This window comes from Neovison vison, chromosome 6, assembly GCF_020171115.1.
Source record: "Neovison vison isolate M4711 chromosome 6, ASM_NN_V1, whole genome shotgun sequence".
Classification (NCBI taxonomy): Eukaryota; Metazoa; Chordata; class Mammalia; order Carnivora; family Mustelidae; genus Neogale; species Neogale vison.
In genome coordinates this window covers 102586091-102606018 of record NC_058096.1, presented here as the reverse complement: position 1 = coordinate 102606018, position 19928 = coordinate 102586091, and the positions used below count along the sequence as shown (strand labels likewise).

General features: G+C 34.9%; 1 protein-coding gene across 1 annotated transcript in view; it reads right to left on the bottom strand.

Moving 5' to 3' along the window:
- Window positions 1–19928, bottom strand: part of PIK3CA (phosphatidylinositol-4,5-bisphosphate 3-kinase catalytic subunit alpha) — an 80953-nt gene that overhangs the window by 23465 nt on the left and 37560 nt on the right. Inside the window, exons 2-6 of the mRNA XM_044251823.1 lie at window positions 8121–8548; window positions 7408–7617; window positions 5848–6098; window positions 4975–5220; window positions 4356–4441 (exon numbers count right to left, since the gene is read on the bottom strand). Coding sequence (XP_044107758.1) covers window positions 4356–4441; window positions 4975–5220; window positions 5848–6098; window positions 7408–7617; window positions 8121–8472 — 1145 coding nt within the window. The 5' untranslated portion in view covers window positions 8473–8548. The remainder of the gene's footprint in view (window positions 1–4355; window positions 4442–4974; window positions 5221–5847; window positions 6099–7407; window positions 7618–8120; window positions 8549–19928) is intronic.

The window sequence follows — 19928 nt, the reverse complement described above, 5'->3', positions numbered from 1 at the left end:
AAATTTATTTTGATTTTGGGAGAGGACTGGTAACATTAATGAAGAAATTATTAAGTTTCTACTTTATTTAGCATATGGAAGTACGGATTTAGAATAATCAATCTCAGTAAGAATTTTTTAAAAATCAACTTTTCTACCCTTCTAATAACTTCATATTCTTTATCCTTGATTTTAATTTTGTGAATACAGAAAAGTTAGAAATCTACTTAAATCCTAATACTATTACCATAGGGATTTTACCCTTTAACTAGAGAATTCTTTTTTTGAAATTAATTTAAAAAATTTTTATAAACATATAATGTATTTTTATCCCCAGGGGTACAGGTCTGTGAATTGCCAGGTTTACACATTTCACAGCACTCACCATAGCACATACCCTCCCCAATGTCCATATCCCCACCACCCTCTCCTGACCCCCCCACCCCCAGCAACCCTCAGCCTGTTTTGTGAGATTGAGTCTTTTATGGTTTGTCTCCCACCTGATCCCATCTTCTTTCATTTTTTTCTTTTCCTACCCCCCAAACCCCCACGTTGCATCTCCACTTCCTCATATCAGGGAGATCATAGGATAGTTGTCTTTCTCCGCTTGACTTATTTCGCTAAGCATAATACCCTCTACACAAATGGCAAGATTTCATTTCTTTTGATGGCTTCAGAGTATTCCATTGTATATATATATACCACACCTTCTTCATCCATTCATCTGTTGATGGACATCTAGTTTCTTTCCACAGTTTGGCTATTGTGGACATTGCTGCTATAAATGTTCGGGTGCACGTGTCCCTTTGGAGCACCACGTTTGTATCTTTAGGGTATATACCTAGCAGTGCAATCTCTCGGTAATAAGGTAGCTCTATTTTCAGCTTTTTGAGGAACTTCCACGCTGTTTTCCAGAATGGTTGCACCAGCTTGCATTCCCAGCAACAGTGTAGGAGGGTTCCCCTTTCTCCGCATCCTCGCCAGCATCTGTCATTTCCTGACTTGTTAATTTTAGCCATTCTGACTGGTGTGAGGTGGTATTAACTAGAGAATTCTTTTTTATTAAATGTTTTAATTTTAATTCCAATATAGCTAAGTATACACTGTTATATTAGTTTCAGGTGTACAATGCAGTGATTCAACACTTCTAGTGTTGTACAATGCAGTGTACAATGCACTGTACAATGCAGTGATTCAACACTTCTAGTGTACTACAGTACTCATCATAAGTGTACTCCTAATCCCCATCACCTGTTTTTCCCATACCTCCATAACCTCCCCTCTGGTAACCCTCTGTTTGTTCTCTATAGTTAAAAGTCTGTTTCTTGGTTTGTTGCTTTCTTCCCACTTTGTTCATTTGTTTTGTTTCTTAAATTCCACATGACTGAAATCATATGGTATGGTATTTGTCTTTCTCTGACTCATTTTGCTTAGCATTATACCCTTTAGCTTCATTCATGTTGCAGCAAACGGCAAGATTTTTTTAAATGGCTGAATAATATTCCTGTGTGTTTGTGTGTATGTACAGCTCTTTATCCATCCATCAATGAACACTTGGGCTGCTTCCATAATTTTGCTATTGTAAATAACAGTGCTATAATCATAGGCGGGCACATAGCTTTCACATTAGTGTTTCCATATTCTTCCAGTAAATCTAGTAGTGGGATTACTGGTTCATAGGGTGGTCCTTTTTTAATTTTTTGAGGAAACTCCTTACTGTTTTCCACAGTGACTGCACCAGTTTACATCCCCAGCAATAGGGCACAAGTGTTCCTTTTTCTCTACAAACTCTCCAACACTGTTGTTTCTTGTGTTTTTTATTTTAGTCACTCTGACAATTATGAGGTAGCATCTCTTTGTACTTTTGACTTGCATTTCCCTGATGATGAGTGATACTGACCATCTTTTCATGTGTCTATTGGCCACCTGGATGTCTGACTTCTTTGGAGATGTCTGTTCATGTCCTCTGCCCATGTTTTAATTGGGTTATTTGGTGTTTGGGTGTTGAGTTTTGTAAGTTCTTTATATATTTTGGATACTAACCCTTTATTGTCATTTGTTGACCTTCAGAGGCTTAGTTTTGTTGTTTCCTTTTTAATGCAAAAGTTTTTTATTTTAATATAGTCCCAATAGTTCATTTTTGCTTCTGTTTCCCTTACCTTTAAAGATGTGTCTAGCAAGAAGTTGCTGTCTGTATTCTCTTCAAGGATTTTGATGGATTCCTGTCTCACATTAGGTCTTTCATCCACTTTGAGTTTATTTTTGTGTATGCTATAAAAAAGTGGTCCAGTGTAATTTTTCTGCATGTGGCTATCCAATTTTCCCAAAACCATCTGTTGAAGAGACTGTCTTTTTTCCACTGGATAGTCTTTCCTGCTTTGTTGAAGATTAGCTGACCAAAGAGTTGAGTGTCCATTTCTGGGTTCTCTATTCTGTCCCATTTATCGATGTGTCTGTTTTTGTGCCCTTATCATAGTGTCTTGATGATTACAGCTAGAGGTCTGGAATTGTGATGTCTCCAGCTTTGGTTTTCTTTTTCAACATTGGGTCTTTAGGATTTTCTATATAGTGTATCATGTCATCTGCAAATGGTAGAAGTTTCACTTCTTCCTTACCAATCTGGATAGTTTTTATTCCTTTTTCTTGTCTGACTGCTGTGTCTAGGATTTCTAGTACTATGCTGAGTAAAAGTGGTAAGATTGGACATCCTTGTCCTGTTCCTGATCTTAAGGAGAAAGACCCCAATTTTTCAACATTGAGTATGATGTTAGCTGTAGGTTTTAAATAGATGAACTTTATTATGTTGAGGTATATTCCCACTAACATACTCTGTTGAAAGTTTTATCATACTTTGTCAAGGGATTTTTCGGCATCTATTGAAATGATCATATGGTTTTTATTCTTTCTCTTACTGATGTATGGTATCATGTTGACCGATCTGTAACTACTAAACCAGGAATAAATCCCACTTGATTGTGGTGAATGATTTTTTAACATATTGTTGGATTTAGTTTGTTAATATTTTGTTGAGAATTTTTCTATCTATGCTCTTAAGAGATACTGGCCTGAAGTTCTAAACTAGAGAATTCTTGAAGAAAAGATAATCAAATTTAAGTCCTATCTAAATAGCTAATTTACTAAAATTTTGAGCTTTTAATCTCATATTATTAAACAAATTTACCTTTTACTTTTATAAAACTAGTTTACGTTAAGTACTTGAAACAACTAGGATAGATCTATCCAATATTATTTTGGGGTCTCTGGTTGGAGCTTGCAGAACTTCTTAGAATGCTTATAGTTTTTAACAAGTTTGGAAAATTTTTGTCCAGTATTTCCTCAAATACTGTTTTTCTGTTCCTCACACAGACACCCCATCCAACCTGTGAAATACATGCCAGTATGGTGGGAAATAAACTTTTCCTGCTACAACAAAAAGTTAAAAAGATCCTGTAGTTGTTTCACAGTGTAACTTCTAATTAAGTGATGTACTTCTGATTGACAATAGTTCAGGTAAGGTAAGGAACTATTTTACTTCCTCCTAGTAGAGAAAGCTATCACTTCTTTGAACTTCACCGAGGCTCTAGAATGGTGGCCATCTCTAGCAGCTTAATTACAAGACCAGAACTTTTTCTCGATTCTCTTAAACTCAGTCTAAATTCATTACAAAATTTACTTCTGGAGGTTTTACTAGTTGTCTCTATTGCTACTCTACAAAATTCACCTTTAATCTTTCGTAACAATCTGAGTGCTCTTAAAATGTTTCTATTATATTCAGGGTAGACTCCTAATTCCCAAATGATTCTATAAAGAGCCAAAGAAATAGCAGGATGGCAAACTGTTGGATTATATTACCTTTTATTTCTTCATTGCATTTCTAGGCAGTAATCATTTAAAATGTTCCTCCAAACTCCCTCTCAGAAATGGATTTGTTCCCAAAGGCTCTTTATTTAAATGTCATAAAATCTACTCTTCTGAGTGATGTGAGTGCCTCACAGTAGTCTGGCTCTGAAGCTGTTTGCCAACTCTCATTTCTTCTAATGTAAATGTAAATGGAGTTAAGAATAAAATACTAGGTTTATGAATCTAATGTGGGGAATCATCAGCACAAATGTAACCATATTCTGTTCTCTACTTGATATAATGGGAAGAGAGAATCAGAAAAACCCCTCAGATAACATTTTATGAAGAACTGACAAAATGATCCTGTGATAGATATTCATTTGACTGAAAGTTCTTATGGTCTATATGTAAATGTCTGGTTAATTTAAATGACTTGTTATAAAACTAATGATGCAAAAAAAATTTACTACTTTTATTGATTACACTGCTAAATACTAACATGGCTTTTGGAAATACAAATCCATATACTTCCTTACCTGGGATTGGAACAAGGTACTCTTTGAGTGTTCACATTATCGCATAAGGGTTCTCCTCCATGATAGATACCTGTTCGAACATAGATCTTAAAAAAGAAAAAAAAGAGTACGTGTATAAAAATACATACAAACATAATATATATACACATTACAGAACCTATTATTACATAATCCCTTTAGGCCAGGTATGTAATTCAGAGTTTTTCATATTATAGAAAGATAAATTGGTACATATTCTAAATATCACTTCATATTCTTAGCAGTTGCAACAGTACTCCATAAAGACATTAATATTTCTGCAACAAAACATATGCATATTTACATTAAATGGGATATATAAAAGCTATAAAAATTCTTGCTTTTTTAGGTCAGGTTTTGCTGCCAAATGAATTCTATAAAACTCATGGTTTTAAGAACTTAGATTATGGAAATTAAAATGATTAGAATATTAGAATTATGGATATTAGCATTACAGACAAAGACTGTAAAGGGTGCACAGCTAAGGGAGAGGAGTAGTTTTCTAGCTATCTGAAAACAGTGCAGGCCAACAGATTATTATACATAGTTCAGTAAAAAAGTTTATGTAATTTATATAATAAGCATCAACCCTTGACTTTACCTTGTCAATGTCTCGAATATTTACATTCACATAGGTTGCACAAAGGATTTTTATTCTGAGTGCACTATTTATAACCCAAAGGGATTTTGTAGATGTTTCTCCATTCATATATGGTGTAGCTGTGGAGATGCGTCTGGAATATGAAGGCATTGTGAAACAGTCCATTGGCAGTTGGGAATAAAGGCTTTCTTTAGCCATCAGCATCAAATTGGGCATCCTCCCGAGCATTATACAGCTTCTTATGTACTGTAAAAGATTAAGAGGGGAGGGAAAAAGCCATTTCTTAAAAGATGTTTCATTTTAAAAGCAACAAACATGTAAGCAAAAATAAATAAATAAATAAATAAGAAAAAGAAGAATTAAAAACAATGACCAGAGGATACTCATTATAAAAACACTGTTTATATCTGAACAATGTTAATCAGCTTATCCATGGATCTATAGTCGGACTCGAAATATCAGTATATAAAATCTAAAGGCAAAAAAGCTTCTGTTCTCTCAAATTCATCATCAATCTCTCAAATTAAATACAGCATTTTTTTAAACTTAAAAAAATTTATTTATTTATTTCTTTAAGAGACAGTGAGAGAGAGAGAAAAGGCACAAGCAGAAGGAGAGGGAGAAGCAGGAACCCCACTGAGCAGAAGCCTGATGTGGGGCTTGCTCCTAGGACCCCAAGATGATGACCTGAACTGAAGCAGACACTTAACTGACTGAGCCCAGCTGCCCAAAATTAAATTAGAGTATTAAAAATAAACTTATGAAGCTATTCAACTAATACTAATCATTGAATTTTCAAAATGTCCTACAAATACAGATATTTGTCCACAACTTTTACATTTCATATTAATATTTTTGAAGCTTGTTACTCACCTTATACTGACTTAGAGGATATTTCTCAAGGAAGTACTCATCACATCCACACACTTTTAAAATATACTTGCCCTGATATTCTAAAACACAGAGTTTGAGTTGTTCAGATGATAGCAACATACTTCTAGTTTTTTTCCTGATTGCTTCAGCAATTACTTGTTCTGGCACACAGTCATGGTTGATTTTCAGAGTATACTTCTGCTTGTCATTATTTGGAGAAACTATTACCCAAATCACCACTATTATTTGCCCTATAACAAGAAAACATTATTGGATACAATCACCATATATATTTCATTTTTCAAGAGACAAATTTTAAAAAGTATGTACTATGTACTACCATTATTCTAACTATAATCAGAAATGACTTATAATCAAACTAATTAAATACAGGTAAATATCAGGGAGAAACCACAAATCTTTCAAATATGACAGGGCTGCCCGGACATGCCCAAATCTCATGTTTCATGACAAGCATGCAAAACTGTGACTAGTGGGTCACAATACCTGAGGTCAAGCTAATTTCCATCCTAAACTGCATCACATACTTCCTGAGTACAACCCCTGTGAAGAGTGACTCATGATGGTATCAAAGGTTAAACAGTACCTAAAGTAGAAGAGTTTTTGGCAACTATGGGAAAGAATCATGGAGACTTAATGCAAATTCTGAATCAGAAGGAGAGAAAAGGTGGTGGAAGAAGGGAGAGAATATGAATTTTTAAATGTTTTCCTTTTAAGATCAATTAAGCTGGGAGGAAGGAGGGAAGATGATGAAAATGGAAAGACTGAAACTACGGTAGAGTGGTCCAGGTGTTCACAGTATAATTCTTTCAAGGTTTCATAAAGAATGTTGGTGGAAAATGAAGAGAGACTTTCATTTTAGAAGGTATGCTAAAGTAGAAAAGAATTTCAAATGAAGATTTTACATTATACTGCTTTAAACTATTTTGAATAGTAAGAGTGAAATAGTAATAAGATGTCTTAATTCATCTACCAACAGAATTTTATATTTAATAGTGTGTGAAAGCTAACTTATTCTAAAACTTCAAATTGAAAATTTCACCTTGTTATCTTGAAAAATACAGAATGTTTATCTGATACAAATGACATTTCCATTTCCCCAGAGTGTATAAATTTCCATGTTCACTTAATTCTAGAAATTGATATATTAAATGTCAAAAGTCAATCTATCAGATTTAGTTATTGCATTTAATATTAAGAAATCTATTTATATACAAAGTTTTCCCAAAATTTCATAAAATATTTCTATTTACATTTTTTATTTGTAAAAAGATAACCAGTTGTAACTGTGTAACAATGAATTTCAAACGCAAAGTTCTTTAGTTTTATTGTTAAGATACACAATTCACTGGGATCAGCACTCTATGTTCACAATTCAATCAATAAATATTTATTACATGCATATATATTTGGCACTCAGCCATATCTTGTTAGTATAAACAGTCCCTGTCTTCAAGAAGCTTCTCATCTAGGTGAGATAAAAAGAGATAGAAATTTTTACTACAGTGACCAACTATGGTAGATTGACAAGTTTCTTACCTTTATCTAACTTATTATATATGTGCTTTGGCAGTTCTGGTGAAGATTCCACATTTGGAGGATAGACATACATTGCTCTACTATGAGGTGAATTAAGATCCCGAAGATCCACAGCTTCTTTACAAACATTCAGAATATTTCTTCGGAAGTCCTGTACTTCTGGATCTTTAACCATATCAAATTCACACACTGGCATGCCAATAGCAAAACCTTAAAAAATTATATAAAGAATATAACATTCTCTTAAACATACAGTACAAACATGTTTCTTACAAATGGGGAACTTGACACATTGGGAAGTTTACAATAAAGAAGTCTCTCTGGGTTTAAAGAAACTTTGATGAATACATAAAGTAAGAGTTGACAAAGACTCAAATATTTTTAACATATAACACATAATATATTCCCACAGCTTGGAGAAAAGGAAGCAAACATCCATGTAATTTTTAAAAAGACTAACAAAACCAAACTGGGATATAACAACTTTCTTAAAGAAAAATTTATAGGATATTACTAAAAATAGTTCCTTGGCCAAGTAGTCAAAAAATACTTCTGATTTGTAATGGTTTTTATTTCAAAATCTATTTATTTAAGGTTATAAAGGCAGTTAACAGATTCAGACAAATATTTTAGTAATGAGAAGATAGTTAAGTTTCATAGTTATTTGCTTTTAGAATAGGACAACAATGCCATTGAGATAAAAACTGTCATACCAATTTCTCGATTGAGGATCTTTTCTTCTCGGTTGCCTACTGGCTCAATTACTTTTAAAAAGGGTTGAAAAAGCCGAAGGTCACAAAGTCGTCTTGTTTCATCAAAAAATTCTTCCCTTTCTGCTTCTTGGGTAACACTTACGAAAATGTAAGAAGATTCATCTTGAAGAAGTTGATGGAGAGGGTACTTTCTTGCTTCTTTAAATAATTCATGCTTTATAGTTATTAATGTAGCCTCACGGAGGCATTCTAACGTCACTATCATTCCATTTGGTAGTAAACATTCTACTAGGATTCTTGGGGGCATCAAGTGGATGCCCCACAGTTCACCTGATGATGGTCTTGGAGGCATTGTTCTGATCCTTTACAAGTTTTACATATAAAACTATTTTAAGGAATTAGATGAGTGGCTGTCCCAAAGCAGAAATCTAAACCAAAGGGGGAAAAAAAAACATGTTAAAAGAAAAACTACAGGAGAATATATTTATGGCATTACTAAATGTAAAAACTCATTTTCTGTAGTTTGAATTGATTAGGGTATTAATAATTCACCTTAAATATTTTGACAGGGACTCTTGCTCCAAATTAGGTTGAAAGAATGGATTCCAAAGGAGGAATTAGAAAAAGTACTTGTATTTAATTATTTAATAAAATCATTTAGTTAAAAACATATTATTTTAATAGATTTTTTAAGGTCAGGTCTTACCAAGACAGAGCCGACCCTATGGGAAGAACATTGAAACTAAAATTCCCATCACATATCACTTTTATCATTCTATTTTATGGAGCAAAAGAATTTGGACCGGAAATATCATGGGTCCACTGCTCTCATTTTAAAGGCGAGTAAAGATGAGAGAAGTCAAATCTTCCTTTTCACTCCCTAACTCTCTACCCTGTGGTAACGAGAAATTGCATGGCTTAGTCTTTTTCTTAAATTAACCTTTGTGATCTCCTTCTTTGCATTATTGTCAAGTGACATCTTAGACCATTCCGCTTTTAGAGTATAATTTGTGTATATATTCACTAAAATATAAAGTGTCATCAATGCATTTTCCTTGAGATATGATGATAAGTTTGAATTATCCATCTACTTTATCAAATAACCCAGCCCTAATACTTCTGACTGAAATGAACTGATCTACACACAAATGAGACCCATTGACTCTCTGTTAATAAAATGTTTTAACAGTGTTAAGTACTTGTTATATTTTTAAAAATACAAAGTATTATTAGGATCTGAAGCCCTCATTTTTAAAGATGTCAAAAATCTCTGGGATTCTTTAGAAGATACTACAAAATCCACAAAGCCAGAAGTTTATTTTTTGTTGTTCATATTTTCTTTTATTCAGCAAGCTATACTATAAAGGCACAGGAAAAGATAAACTGAGAGACTATAAAAAAGAAATGAAAGCTAGAGAAATGAATCAAAAGGTCCCAGATAACTTACTATATTTGATTATTCTATCAGGCACTATGTGCAACAGTCATACATGATACTTTGTTTATTCACTAAAAATGTATTGGAGCTAAAAAAAAAAAAATAATACTGGGGCTTTTCCAAAGGACCATGTTAGGTCCTGGGAATATGATAATTTGGAGAAGACAGACATGGCCTTTGCCCTTCCAAGGCAAAGTCAAAAGTATGAAGATTATGGGTTTGTTGGGTATAGGATAATTAAATTCACAGGTAATTTCACAGACAGAAACTTGTCTTTTCTGACTCCTGTACGTCATGCCCTCAACATCTAATGCATCAACAAACTGTTAATTCTATCTCCAGAATCTGCATACTCCACTACTACTCTTAGTATCTTCGGTCAGGCCACAATATTTCTTGTCTGGACCACTACTTAGGCCTAAATGGTGTCCCTGGATCTAGGATTGCCCCCTATAATCCATCTTTCACTTTATAGCCAGTTTGAGCCAGAAAGGGCAACAGGGTCTACTTTGAGCAGACTTTTTTGCTGTCTCTAGGTTGCAAACAAGTACTTATAGTGTGCTTCAAAGTTCCAATATATAAAGGAGGTGAGAAATAGAAACAGCAAAAATTTCAAGCCCTCCCCCATCTCTAGAAATATAGAAATCAGCTGGAAGACAATAGAGAATGTAAAAGCGATTTTTAATAGTTGAAAACGTTTCTTCAAATTTTTAAGAGACCCACTAAAGTTAAAGGATTTAAAACATAATTATTCTATTTCTTACATTTCTAAATGAAAATTCATTGGATAGTAAAAAGACCAGATGGACCAATCTGTGGGCATAATTATAGAAGTGACTGAAGCTAAGCTTTTTAAAACATACAAAAAAATTTGAAGAATGCAAGGGAAATGCCAAATGACTACTTTTAAATGATGACCTGCCTGCTCAAAAAGTTCAAATAACAACAAAACCAAACCACAAGCCACACCAAAACAGCAGCTGTGTTTATAGTTTTCTTTGTTGAATGGTGCTCACAGGTCCACATTATGGAATCACAAGGGCAACTATTTTATATAATAAATAACCTCTCAGAGTCTCATATGTTTCCTAAAAATTAGCAAAAGAGAAGGCTAGTGTAGCAGAGAGATTACTGGTTCTAATCTTTATCCCACTATAGTATATTTATGGTCAGTTAACGATTATTGAATACTCAAGACACACCCTTCTCATTAAGAGAATGTGATCATAGCCATAAAACACTTGAAAGATTCTGGAAGGCAGGAAATGGCTGGCACTGTGGTAGTACTAAATAGAAGAGAGAGGATATTAACTTTGTCTTCTGATGTCAGGCCTGACTCTGTACAAATCATTAGCTCAGAGCTCACATATGTTAGATACAGATTTTGAATCCAGGTCTAGATGACTTCAAAGTACACACTGTAACCATGCTGTTATTTGGGTTTCAGTTATGACCAGGTAATACTCATTGGTGGTAAATAAGAAAATGGGCTCTAAAGTTACACTGGATTCAAATTCTCACTGCCTTAGTAAATAGCTGCTTTGCTTCGGTTTAATTCATCTCACTGAACTTCATTCTCCACACCCTGTTTGGTTAAGTTGGGATAATGGCAGAAAATTCATCATATTGTTGTATGAGATGAGTTAATATATGAAAAACATGTAAGCAAAGAGACTGGCATACAGTAAGCATTCAATAAATGTTAAATATTAATAAACCTGCAAAGTACACCCACACTACCTTTTCAAGCTATTATGAATTATCCAGGGCTTGCACCAGATAGGGATGGGAAAAAGCAGCTTGAGTTCTTTTACAGTGGGAGGCAAGTAATAAGGAGCCTTATAAAGGAGTGCTAGTTTCAAGAGCTGAATGTTGAAGGTAGCACCGGTAATGCCATGCTCACCTACAAGACTGGAATAGTACTGAGCGGCTCAGAGGCTGGTACTTTCATAGCTGTCTCTAGTTTCCTGGATTCCTAATATTCCTATTGAAATGGTACAGTTACCTACAGCTTAAGGAAGGAATCCCTTGCTAACCCCCTCTGCCTTTTTTTTGGAGGGATATCTACCTGTTCTGGGCTCTAAGCTAAATATGCTATGAAAACTAAGGTAAATAAAATGTTTTCACTTCGGTTATTGAGGGACTCAGAGTTCACTGGGGAATGAAAGATAAGAACAACGTTGACAACGGAAAATTGTTGTAGGACAGAATATGAATTTAAGTAATGGGAAATCTCCAACTGCTTGAGGAGGTTAGGGAAGACATCAGAGAGGTAAAATTTAAGTAGAGTATTATAGAAGAGTAGGGATCGCAGGAAAGGTACGGGCAGTTTGGACATGAGGAAAGTGTTTTAGATTGCCACAAGAGTATGTGTGCTAAGTCACAGACCATGAAAAAACACAGCCTGTTACCAGCAATACAAGTTGTTTTTTATTACTTGAGTTTGAAGTGCATGGGAATAAGTAGGGTTTATAGCAAGGGGGGAGAGAGAAGTAGGCAAGGGCCAGAAAGGTGCACAGATTCCTTGTTAAGAAGTTTGAATTTTATGTAGTATGCTGTAAGTAAAGGGAGTCTTCTAAAGTATTTTGAGCAAAAGAATATTATATTTTTTTCATGATTTTAAATTTCAGATTTCTTAAAAAAAAAGTTTCTCTTCAAATAACAGAATATAATCAAATAAGCATTAAACCAAGGTGTAAAAATGGTATCTTCTCAAATTCCTCTAATTTTGGGGGAAAAAATCCCTAGAGTTAAGAAATCAGCATATGTAACTAAATATGCATATGTAATTAAATAAAAGGTCCTTCATACTATAGAAGAAATTAAATGCTGATTAATTAAATCATAAATTAAATGCTGATAAAGATGGTGGAATTATCTAAATGCAAGTGCATAATCTATTTACAAAGGAACTTATTTGAAAAGCAATAGAGGGGGATAAATCACTATAAAGTTAATATTCAATTTAATCTCTATAGTTTGGCAGTTTGAAGTCACAACATGTATTCACTAAAAATAAAATATTTTAAGAGTAAAGAACTACTCTACTCTATGGTTATTTTTTTCCTTTCTTTACAAACCCTTGTGTTGAGAGCTGACTTTCCATAGACTGCAGTGAACTTTATACCACTATGTGAGAAACCCTGACCCAGACGCAGGGTCTGCCAATGGTTTAGCACCAGGTTCCCCATCAATGTATAACTGAGTGACCCATGAGGGCTAACCCTTTTTTTGGCTGTGACCCATTTCCTGGGACAAGGGGCTCTGCACCGGACCTCAGCCTTAACACTATTGAGCTTTTGAATTCAGTATGTCAGAACGAAATATTCTAATACTGAAAAATCAGAACTATTCAGGACTCTTAGGAAATACGTTGGTTTTACTTTTCCTAACTTTTATATATCTAATGATAAGCTATTTCAATTGGGGTGCTCCTGCTTTCTTAAAAAAGTATATATAACTCACAATTTACCCTTTTCTTGATGAATTACATCCTTATTATAAAACCATTTACTGTGCTATTCTGAAACACAATACAGCAAAGCACTTCAGTATTACTGAAGAGTCTGAGTGTACTTTTGGCCCTACTTCCAAAGACCCCAGGCTGGAGATGATGCTTTTTAAAGTGGTCCCCATCTCCTTGTTTTCCAGCCAGCCTGTGACAGTAGCCTCCTCTTCTTCAGTTACGCACTATGTTTGGGCAGGAGGCTCTTAAAGTCTTTGGTTCTTAGAAGGCCTGAACCCACATTTATTTCTTGGTTAGCGCTGGATCTTTGTTAGCAGTCCAAATGAGGGCAATGGTATTGCTCAGCTGGAGTAAAGACAACTTTAAGCACAAAATAGACAGCAGAAATGAACATTAAAAACAGTCTCGGAGTCTCCACTGTCACTTGACTTTTATTAGTTGAGGGGTTCTTAATTCACTGGACAATTTAAACATCTAATGTGCTCTCTTTCAGCCCAAGACGACAATGACATTTTAACAATTTGTTTTTTAATTCAAAGCCTTTCTTTGCTTATATTAATATAACAGTATTTTCAGGTTTCATTGTTTTAAGCAAAGATTGTCAAACTATGATCCACATGCCAAATCCAGCTCAACATCTGCTTTTGCAAATAAATTTAAATGGGAACCCAGCCAATAAACTGTGTTCGTATATTGTCAATGATGTTTTCCCACTACAACAACAGAGTTGAGCAGATGCTATAGGACGATAGAGCTTAAAACACTTAATATCTGGTCCTTTACAAAAAAGTTTGCTGGCTTCTGATAAGGCATCAGAATTACCCAATAAATCAATCTGAGAATTTTCTTTTTTTTTTTTACAGATTTCTTTATTTATTTGAGAGAGAAAGAGCATGAGTGTTAGTGAGGTGAGGGCCTGAGGACTAGAGTCTGAAGCAGACTCCCTGCTGAGCATGGAGCCTGACGTGGGGCTCAATCTCAGGACCCTGAGACCATGACCTGAGCTGAAATTAAGAGTCAGATGCTTAACAACTACGCCACCCAGGTTCCCTCAACTGGAGTATTTCTAAATGGACATCACATAATAAGTCATCCTTAACCCTGCCTTTTGGACCACAATTCTACAATTTCACTTGAAGTCTTTCGGGGCTGAGGTGGAAAGGAGGCATTAATTTTAAGGCAGTGAAGTTAAGATCCTGAAATAGGAAAGCATCTCAGAAGTCAATAAATTGAATATTTTCAGTGTTGGGAGATCATTATCTGATATAGAAATTTTTGTGGAGCACTTCTAAAGTTAACCCTAAACGTTATTATTTCTAAAATTCATTCCATTATTTCTGCCTTTTCTATCTCTTCACATGCCTGTCAGCTATTAGAATTTTCTCTTGGTCTTTTTACCCCCAATTCCTTTAGCAATGATTCAAGAGATAGTTTATCTTCATTTTTGTCATTGCTTAAAGTGTTCTTTTGCTAATTAATATTCATCTCAAAATGCAGCAACAAAATCTAGTATGTACGTATGAATGAGTCTCTATAAATACATTCTAAGACTGCAGAGACTTTTTCTGACTTGATTACTTTAAAATAAAATGTATACATTAGATATTTTAATTCAGGCTTCAATTTCAAAAGTGTATTATATTTAAAACAGTTATTTGTTTTTAAAGTATAATATTACATCTGCATCAGAAAGTAATTAAGATAAGAAAGCTATTTTGAAATGTATGCTTGGAAATTTAGGGGGATAGCTATACTGACTCCACTGGCAGCTTAATCATCTCAAACAGCCATAATCTGTTAAAATAAGTAGCTCGTGTTTTCTAGATATCTATGTTCCACAAATACAGAAGCTTCCTAAGTATTTACTGAATGAACAAAAGTTTTTTTTTTTTTTTAAAGATTTTATTTATTTATTTGTCAGAGAGAGAGAGGGAGAGAGAGCGAGCACAGGCAGACAGAGAGGCAGGCAGAGGCAGAGGGAGAAGCAGGCTCCCTGCTGAGCAAGGAGCCCGATGTGGGACTCGATCCCAGGACGCTGGGATCATGACCTGAGCGGAAGGCAGCTGCTTAACCAACTGAGCCACCCAGGCGTCCCCTGAATGAACAAAAGTTTTACAAATACTTATTTCTTATTTAACTGATACTTTTAACCAATGTTACTTGATTTAATGGACACATATGAGTATATTTAGATATATATTGACAAGATATTTTCCACCCTTATTCTCAGAGAGCTCAACGAGAAAACATTAACATGTAGTTTTGCTGCTAACTCAGTTGCATCTCTTTATTTACTCATTAACTAGAAAATATACTTGCCTGTTTTTTTACTTTACCAAATGGATCCTTACTTTAGTCTGATTTAGGACAAAATAAAAAACTTGCCTCTATACTTGCTACAGAAATAACATGATTAAAATCTGGATTAATAATTCTAAGATCTAATTACTCTCCTTAAAAGTTACTTTAAATACTTCGTTACTTACTCCCTTTTCTTAATGTTACCCAGACTCTTACATATATGTCTATAATTGTACCTTAATACATTCTTTTTTTTTTTTTTTAAAGATTTCATTTATTTTGACAGACAGAAATCACAGGTAGGCAGAGAGGCAGAGAGAGAGGAAAGGAAGCAGGCTCCCTGCTGAGCAGAGAGCCCGATGCGGGGCTCGATCCCTGACCCCGGGATCATGACCTGAGCCGAAGGCAGAGGCTTTAACCCACTGAGCCACCCAGGTGCCCCATGTACCTTAATACATTCTTAAAGTTATCTATATCCATATTTGACTTTCTACTAGACTATAAACTTTTTCAGGATAGGATCTTTTTTGGGGTCACTACAGTCCTAGAGCATAAGAAGTAGGAAAACTAAATTGCTAAAGTTAGCCCAAGGGAAGTCCCAGGGCCTGAAATAAAAAGAAAGCAATAGTTAATAGAAGAAAGAGATGGATGAAGACATCTTATAAAGGGAAATCAAAAACACTGAGAGACTAACTGGATTTGAAGGTAAGAAGCATAACTTTAAACAAATTTTACTGTAGTGGAAATGCATGGGAAACAAGTGTTTTTTAGTATGATTTTCCAGGAGCCCCAGTAGGGGCCTCTAAAATTCTCTTCCTCTAAGAGTCACTGTTGGAGTGAGTTGTTGGAGTGAGTCCAAAGGGACAGCTGTAATATACACTGCTGGAAGGATGCATTTTATCCACTTCTTTCAAAATGCTGTCCTTCACTGACCTTTACAAGCTGACCATGAGAAAACAGATTTAACTCATTCTCTTAGTTATTTGGAGAGAGACCTTAACAATTTCAGGGTGGAAAATCGAGTTCTCATGACTGGTATGTAGAAAATTCAAATTCCTTTAGAAGGGAATATAATTCATTTTCACTATTAAATTCACAACACTGTGAAATACACTTCAGAGATTTAAAAATACATTTCAGAGGTTTAATGATTTATTTAAAATAAGAGTTCCCAAATATGAGGTTCATAGGTGGGCTTAGAAAGGTCTGTGCTAATTGATTTAAAAAAAAAAATAATGACAAACAATTAAGGTCTAAGTCAGTTATGTCTATGTCAACGTAGACTTTTTTTTTTTAAGATTTTATTTATTTATTTCGAGAGAGAGCATGAGTGGGGAGATGGGGAGAGGAAGAGGGTGAAGTAGACTCCTGGCTAAGCAGGGAGTCCAACACAGGGCTCGATCCCAGAACCCTGAGATCATGACCTGAGCGGAAAGCAGATGGTTAACTGACTAAGCCACCCTGGGTGCCCCTGTAGACTTTTGATTATCAATAAACATGAACAAGGACTTTATTAGGTGGATTAAAAGAATCTAGTGTGACTAGCAGAACTGAGAGTAAACAAGCATCAGAGTTACTAATTCAGTAGAGATTAATTCTTGATCTTAGATTATTAAAAAAGGAACTTGAATTCTATATTTTATATAAAGACACCTCACTAAACCTCAAAAGATGGAGTCACTAATTTTCCCAATTTGAACTCCAAAAATTCAAATTTTAGTGTGTGATAAAATTTCTTAAAATTTAAGCTCAAAAAGAGACTAAATATTAGTAGATGGAGGTGATGGGTAGACATATAGACAGGATTACAAAAAAAAGTAAACATAGTTAAGGTACAAAATACAGAAAAAGATATTTCACAATATCATACAATTTAAAAAGACAAATGACTCTTCAGTGACATAGAGTTTTCCAGGAAATATTTATTTTCTCTTTGTGAGGGAGTCAAGGCAGATTATCATAGTTTCACATAAAACAAGCAGCAGGCAGTCAAAAGTCAACAGTAAATTGGGCAACTCTAGAAACCCCATTTACGTTTTTAGATCCAGATGGCAGTATTTGGTAAGCTATGATTCCAAAATATAGAACTGAAAGAATGACTAATACTTCAAATGAAAAACACATTAATATTTTGCCTTATTTTCTAGTAGTAGAATACTTTTGCTCTAATTCTTTGATTTCTCCTTATTAACCAGCCCACCTTGTGACTGATGGCATGTATTGATAAGGCAGGTGGAGAGAATCATGGGTGCCTCTTTCTGCCCAAAGGACAAAGCTAATGATTCCATAAAGAAAATCTAACCAATGACTTGAGCTTTAACATCTTAATACCTGGAACAAATAATCAATGGAGCTGAAAACATTTTGGAAACCTCTACATTTTTTTCAACTATGGTATATTCACTGTTGAATAGCAAAGAAAACAACATATATGAACCCAGTCTAGTTCTAGGGGTAGAAGAGAAATGGTCTAACCAGGGTTTTTGCTTTTGTTAAGATCACTGCTCTATCATCCTCAGCTCTACCACCCTTATGGAGAAATCTGCAATTTTTTTTTTTTTAAGATTTTATTTATTTATTTGAGAGCAAGCAAGTTGAGGGGTAAGGGGCATAAGGATAGTAAGAAAGAGTCCTAAGCAGACTCTGCCGAGAGTGCAGAGCCCAACATGGGGCTCGATCTCACAACCCTGACATCACAACCTGAGCAGAAACCAAGAATCTGTTGCCTGACTGTGCCATGCCAGTGCCCCAAGAAAATTCTGCAACTCTTCAGAATTCTCCAGGAGTTTCCTTATTTGCACAAAGTGAATAAAAATAGTTATTATCTCACAATGATAAGCGTTAAATGAAGCAATATATGTAAAATCCTAGCATAGTGTTTGGTGCATGGAAATTCAAAGAAGTTTCCCTCTCTTATCTATTGGATCCATGCTATCTAGATCCATGGGTCCACAAAGGAGACAGAACTTAAGTGTTTCAGCTTATTTCATAATTATTAAAAAATATTTTGATGCAGAATATTTTACTTATGTATTTGAAATCTGTATAAATGTCTCTGTCCTCATCTTTTGTCTCTGTATTCTTATTGAAATGCAAAATTCTTTTTTTTTTTTTAAAGATTTTTATTTATTTATTGGACAGAGAGATCACAAGTAGGCAGAGAGGCAGGCAGAGAGAGAGGAGGAAGCAGGCTCCCCGCTGAGCAGAGAGCCCGATGCGGGGCTCGATCCCAGCACCCTGGGATCATGACCTGAGCCGAGGCAGAGGCTTAACCCACTGAGCCACCCAGGTGCCCCTGAACTGCAAAATTCTTAAAGGATGAAGCCTATACATGTTTTTGTTTTTTTTTTTAAGATTTTATTCATTTATTTGTGCGAGCGAGCACATGAGCAGGGAGAGGGGCAGAGGGAAAGGGAAAGCAGACTCCTGACTGAGCACGAAGCTGTATGGGGCTTGATCCCAGGATCCTGCGATCATGACCTGAGTTGAAGTCAGATGTTTAACTGACTGAGCCACCCAGGTGTCCCGAGGCCTGTCTCTGTTGAACTCAGTTTATACATTCAGTAGAGCATAAGCACTGAATGGACATTTGATATATTTCAATAATGATAAAACATAAAAACAATCAAATACAAGTCAACGAGAGACATAAGAAAATGGCAGAAGAAATATATACAAAAATTCTTATTTTAGGGGCACTTGGGTGGCTCAGTGGGTTAAGGCTTAGGTCATGATCTCAGGGTCCTGGGATGGAGCCCCGCATTGGGCTCTCTGCTCAGCAGGAAGCCTGCTTCCCCCTCTTTCTGCCTGCCTCTCTGCCTACTTGTGATCTCTCTCTCTCTCCGTCAAATAAATAAAATCTTTAAAAAATTCTTATTTTAGAATCATATACAATTGGTAAAATTTACTTCTTTTTATGTATATGTGAAATTATATTGGTTTTCTTATTTAAAGAAAAAGAGAAAATGCAATGAGTGATAGAGATGAAAATGCAAAGTCATAGTAACAAATATTTTTGGTTCTTGGACTGAAAAAAATAATGACCAGTTAGGAAAAGAGAGAAGTAAAAGGGTATTATATAGACTGTACCACTGATTTTCTCTTTATATTAAAAAAAAAAAAAAGGCTTTTAATCACATTTGGTTTGATTGAAAATAAGCAGGAATGATCTTTTTGGGCTAAAACCCAAGAACACAGCTCATCTCCTACATTAAATAATATACTATCTGGTTCACTGAAGCAATACTTAAAGGAAATTTGGTATAATGTGGAGAGTAACTTTGTACAAGAGAAAAAAACTTGCCTTGTGAATTGTTACAAACTAGTCTCTTTCATATAAAGAGAGAAATAATCCTCAAATATTTAAATTGCATAGGTGTATCTACATCTTCAAGGGCCAAAAATATACTTCAACAAGACAGGGAAAAGAGAACCCCAATTATGTGCCTGGTTGTGTCCATGAAAACTTAACCAATATGAGATTAATGACAAGACCAGCCCAGCAAGGAAGGAAGGAAATGCAAAATATGGCGGTTTTCTTGAAATGTTACTCCTATTTTCTGTTAAGCAAACATTTTAGGCTGCAAGGGAACATAAAGAGAAA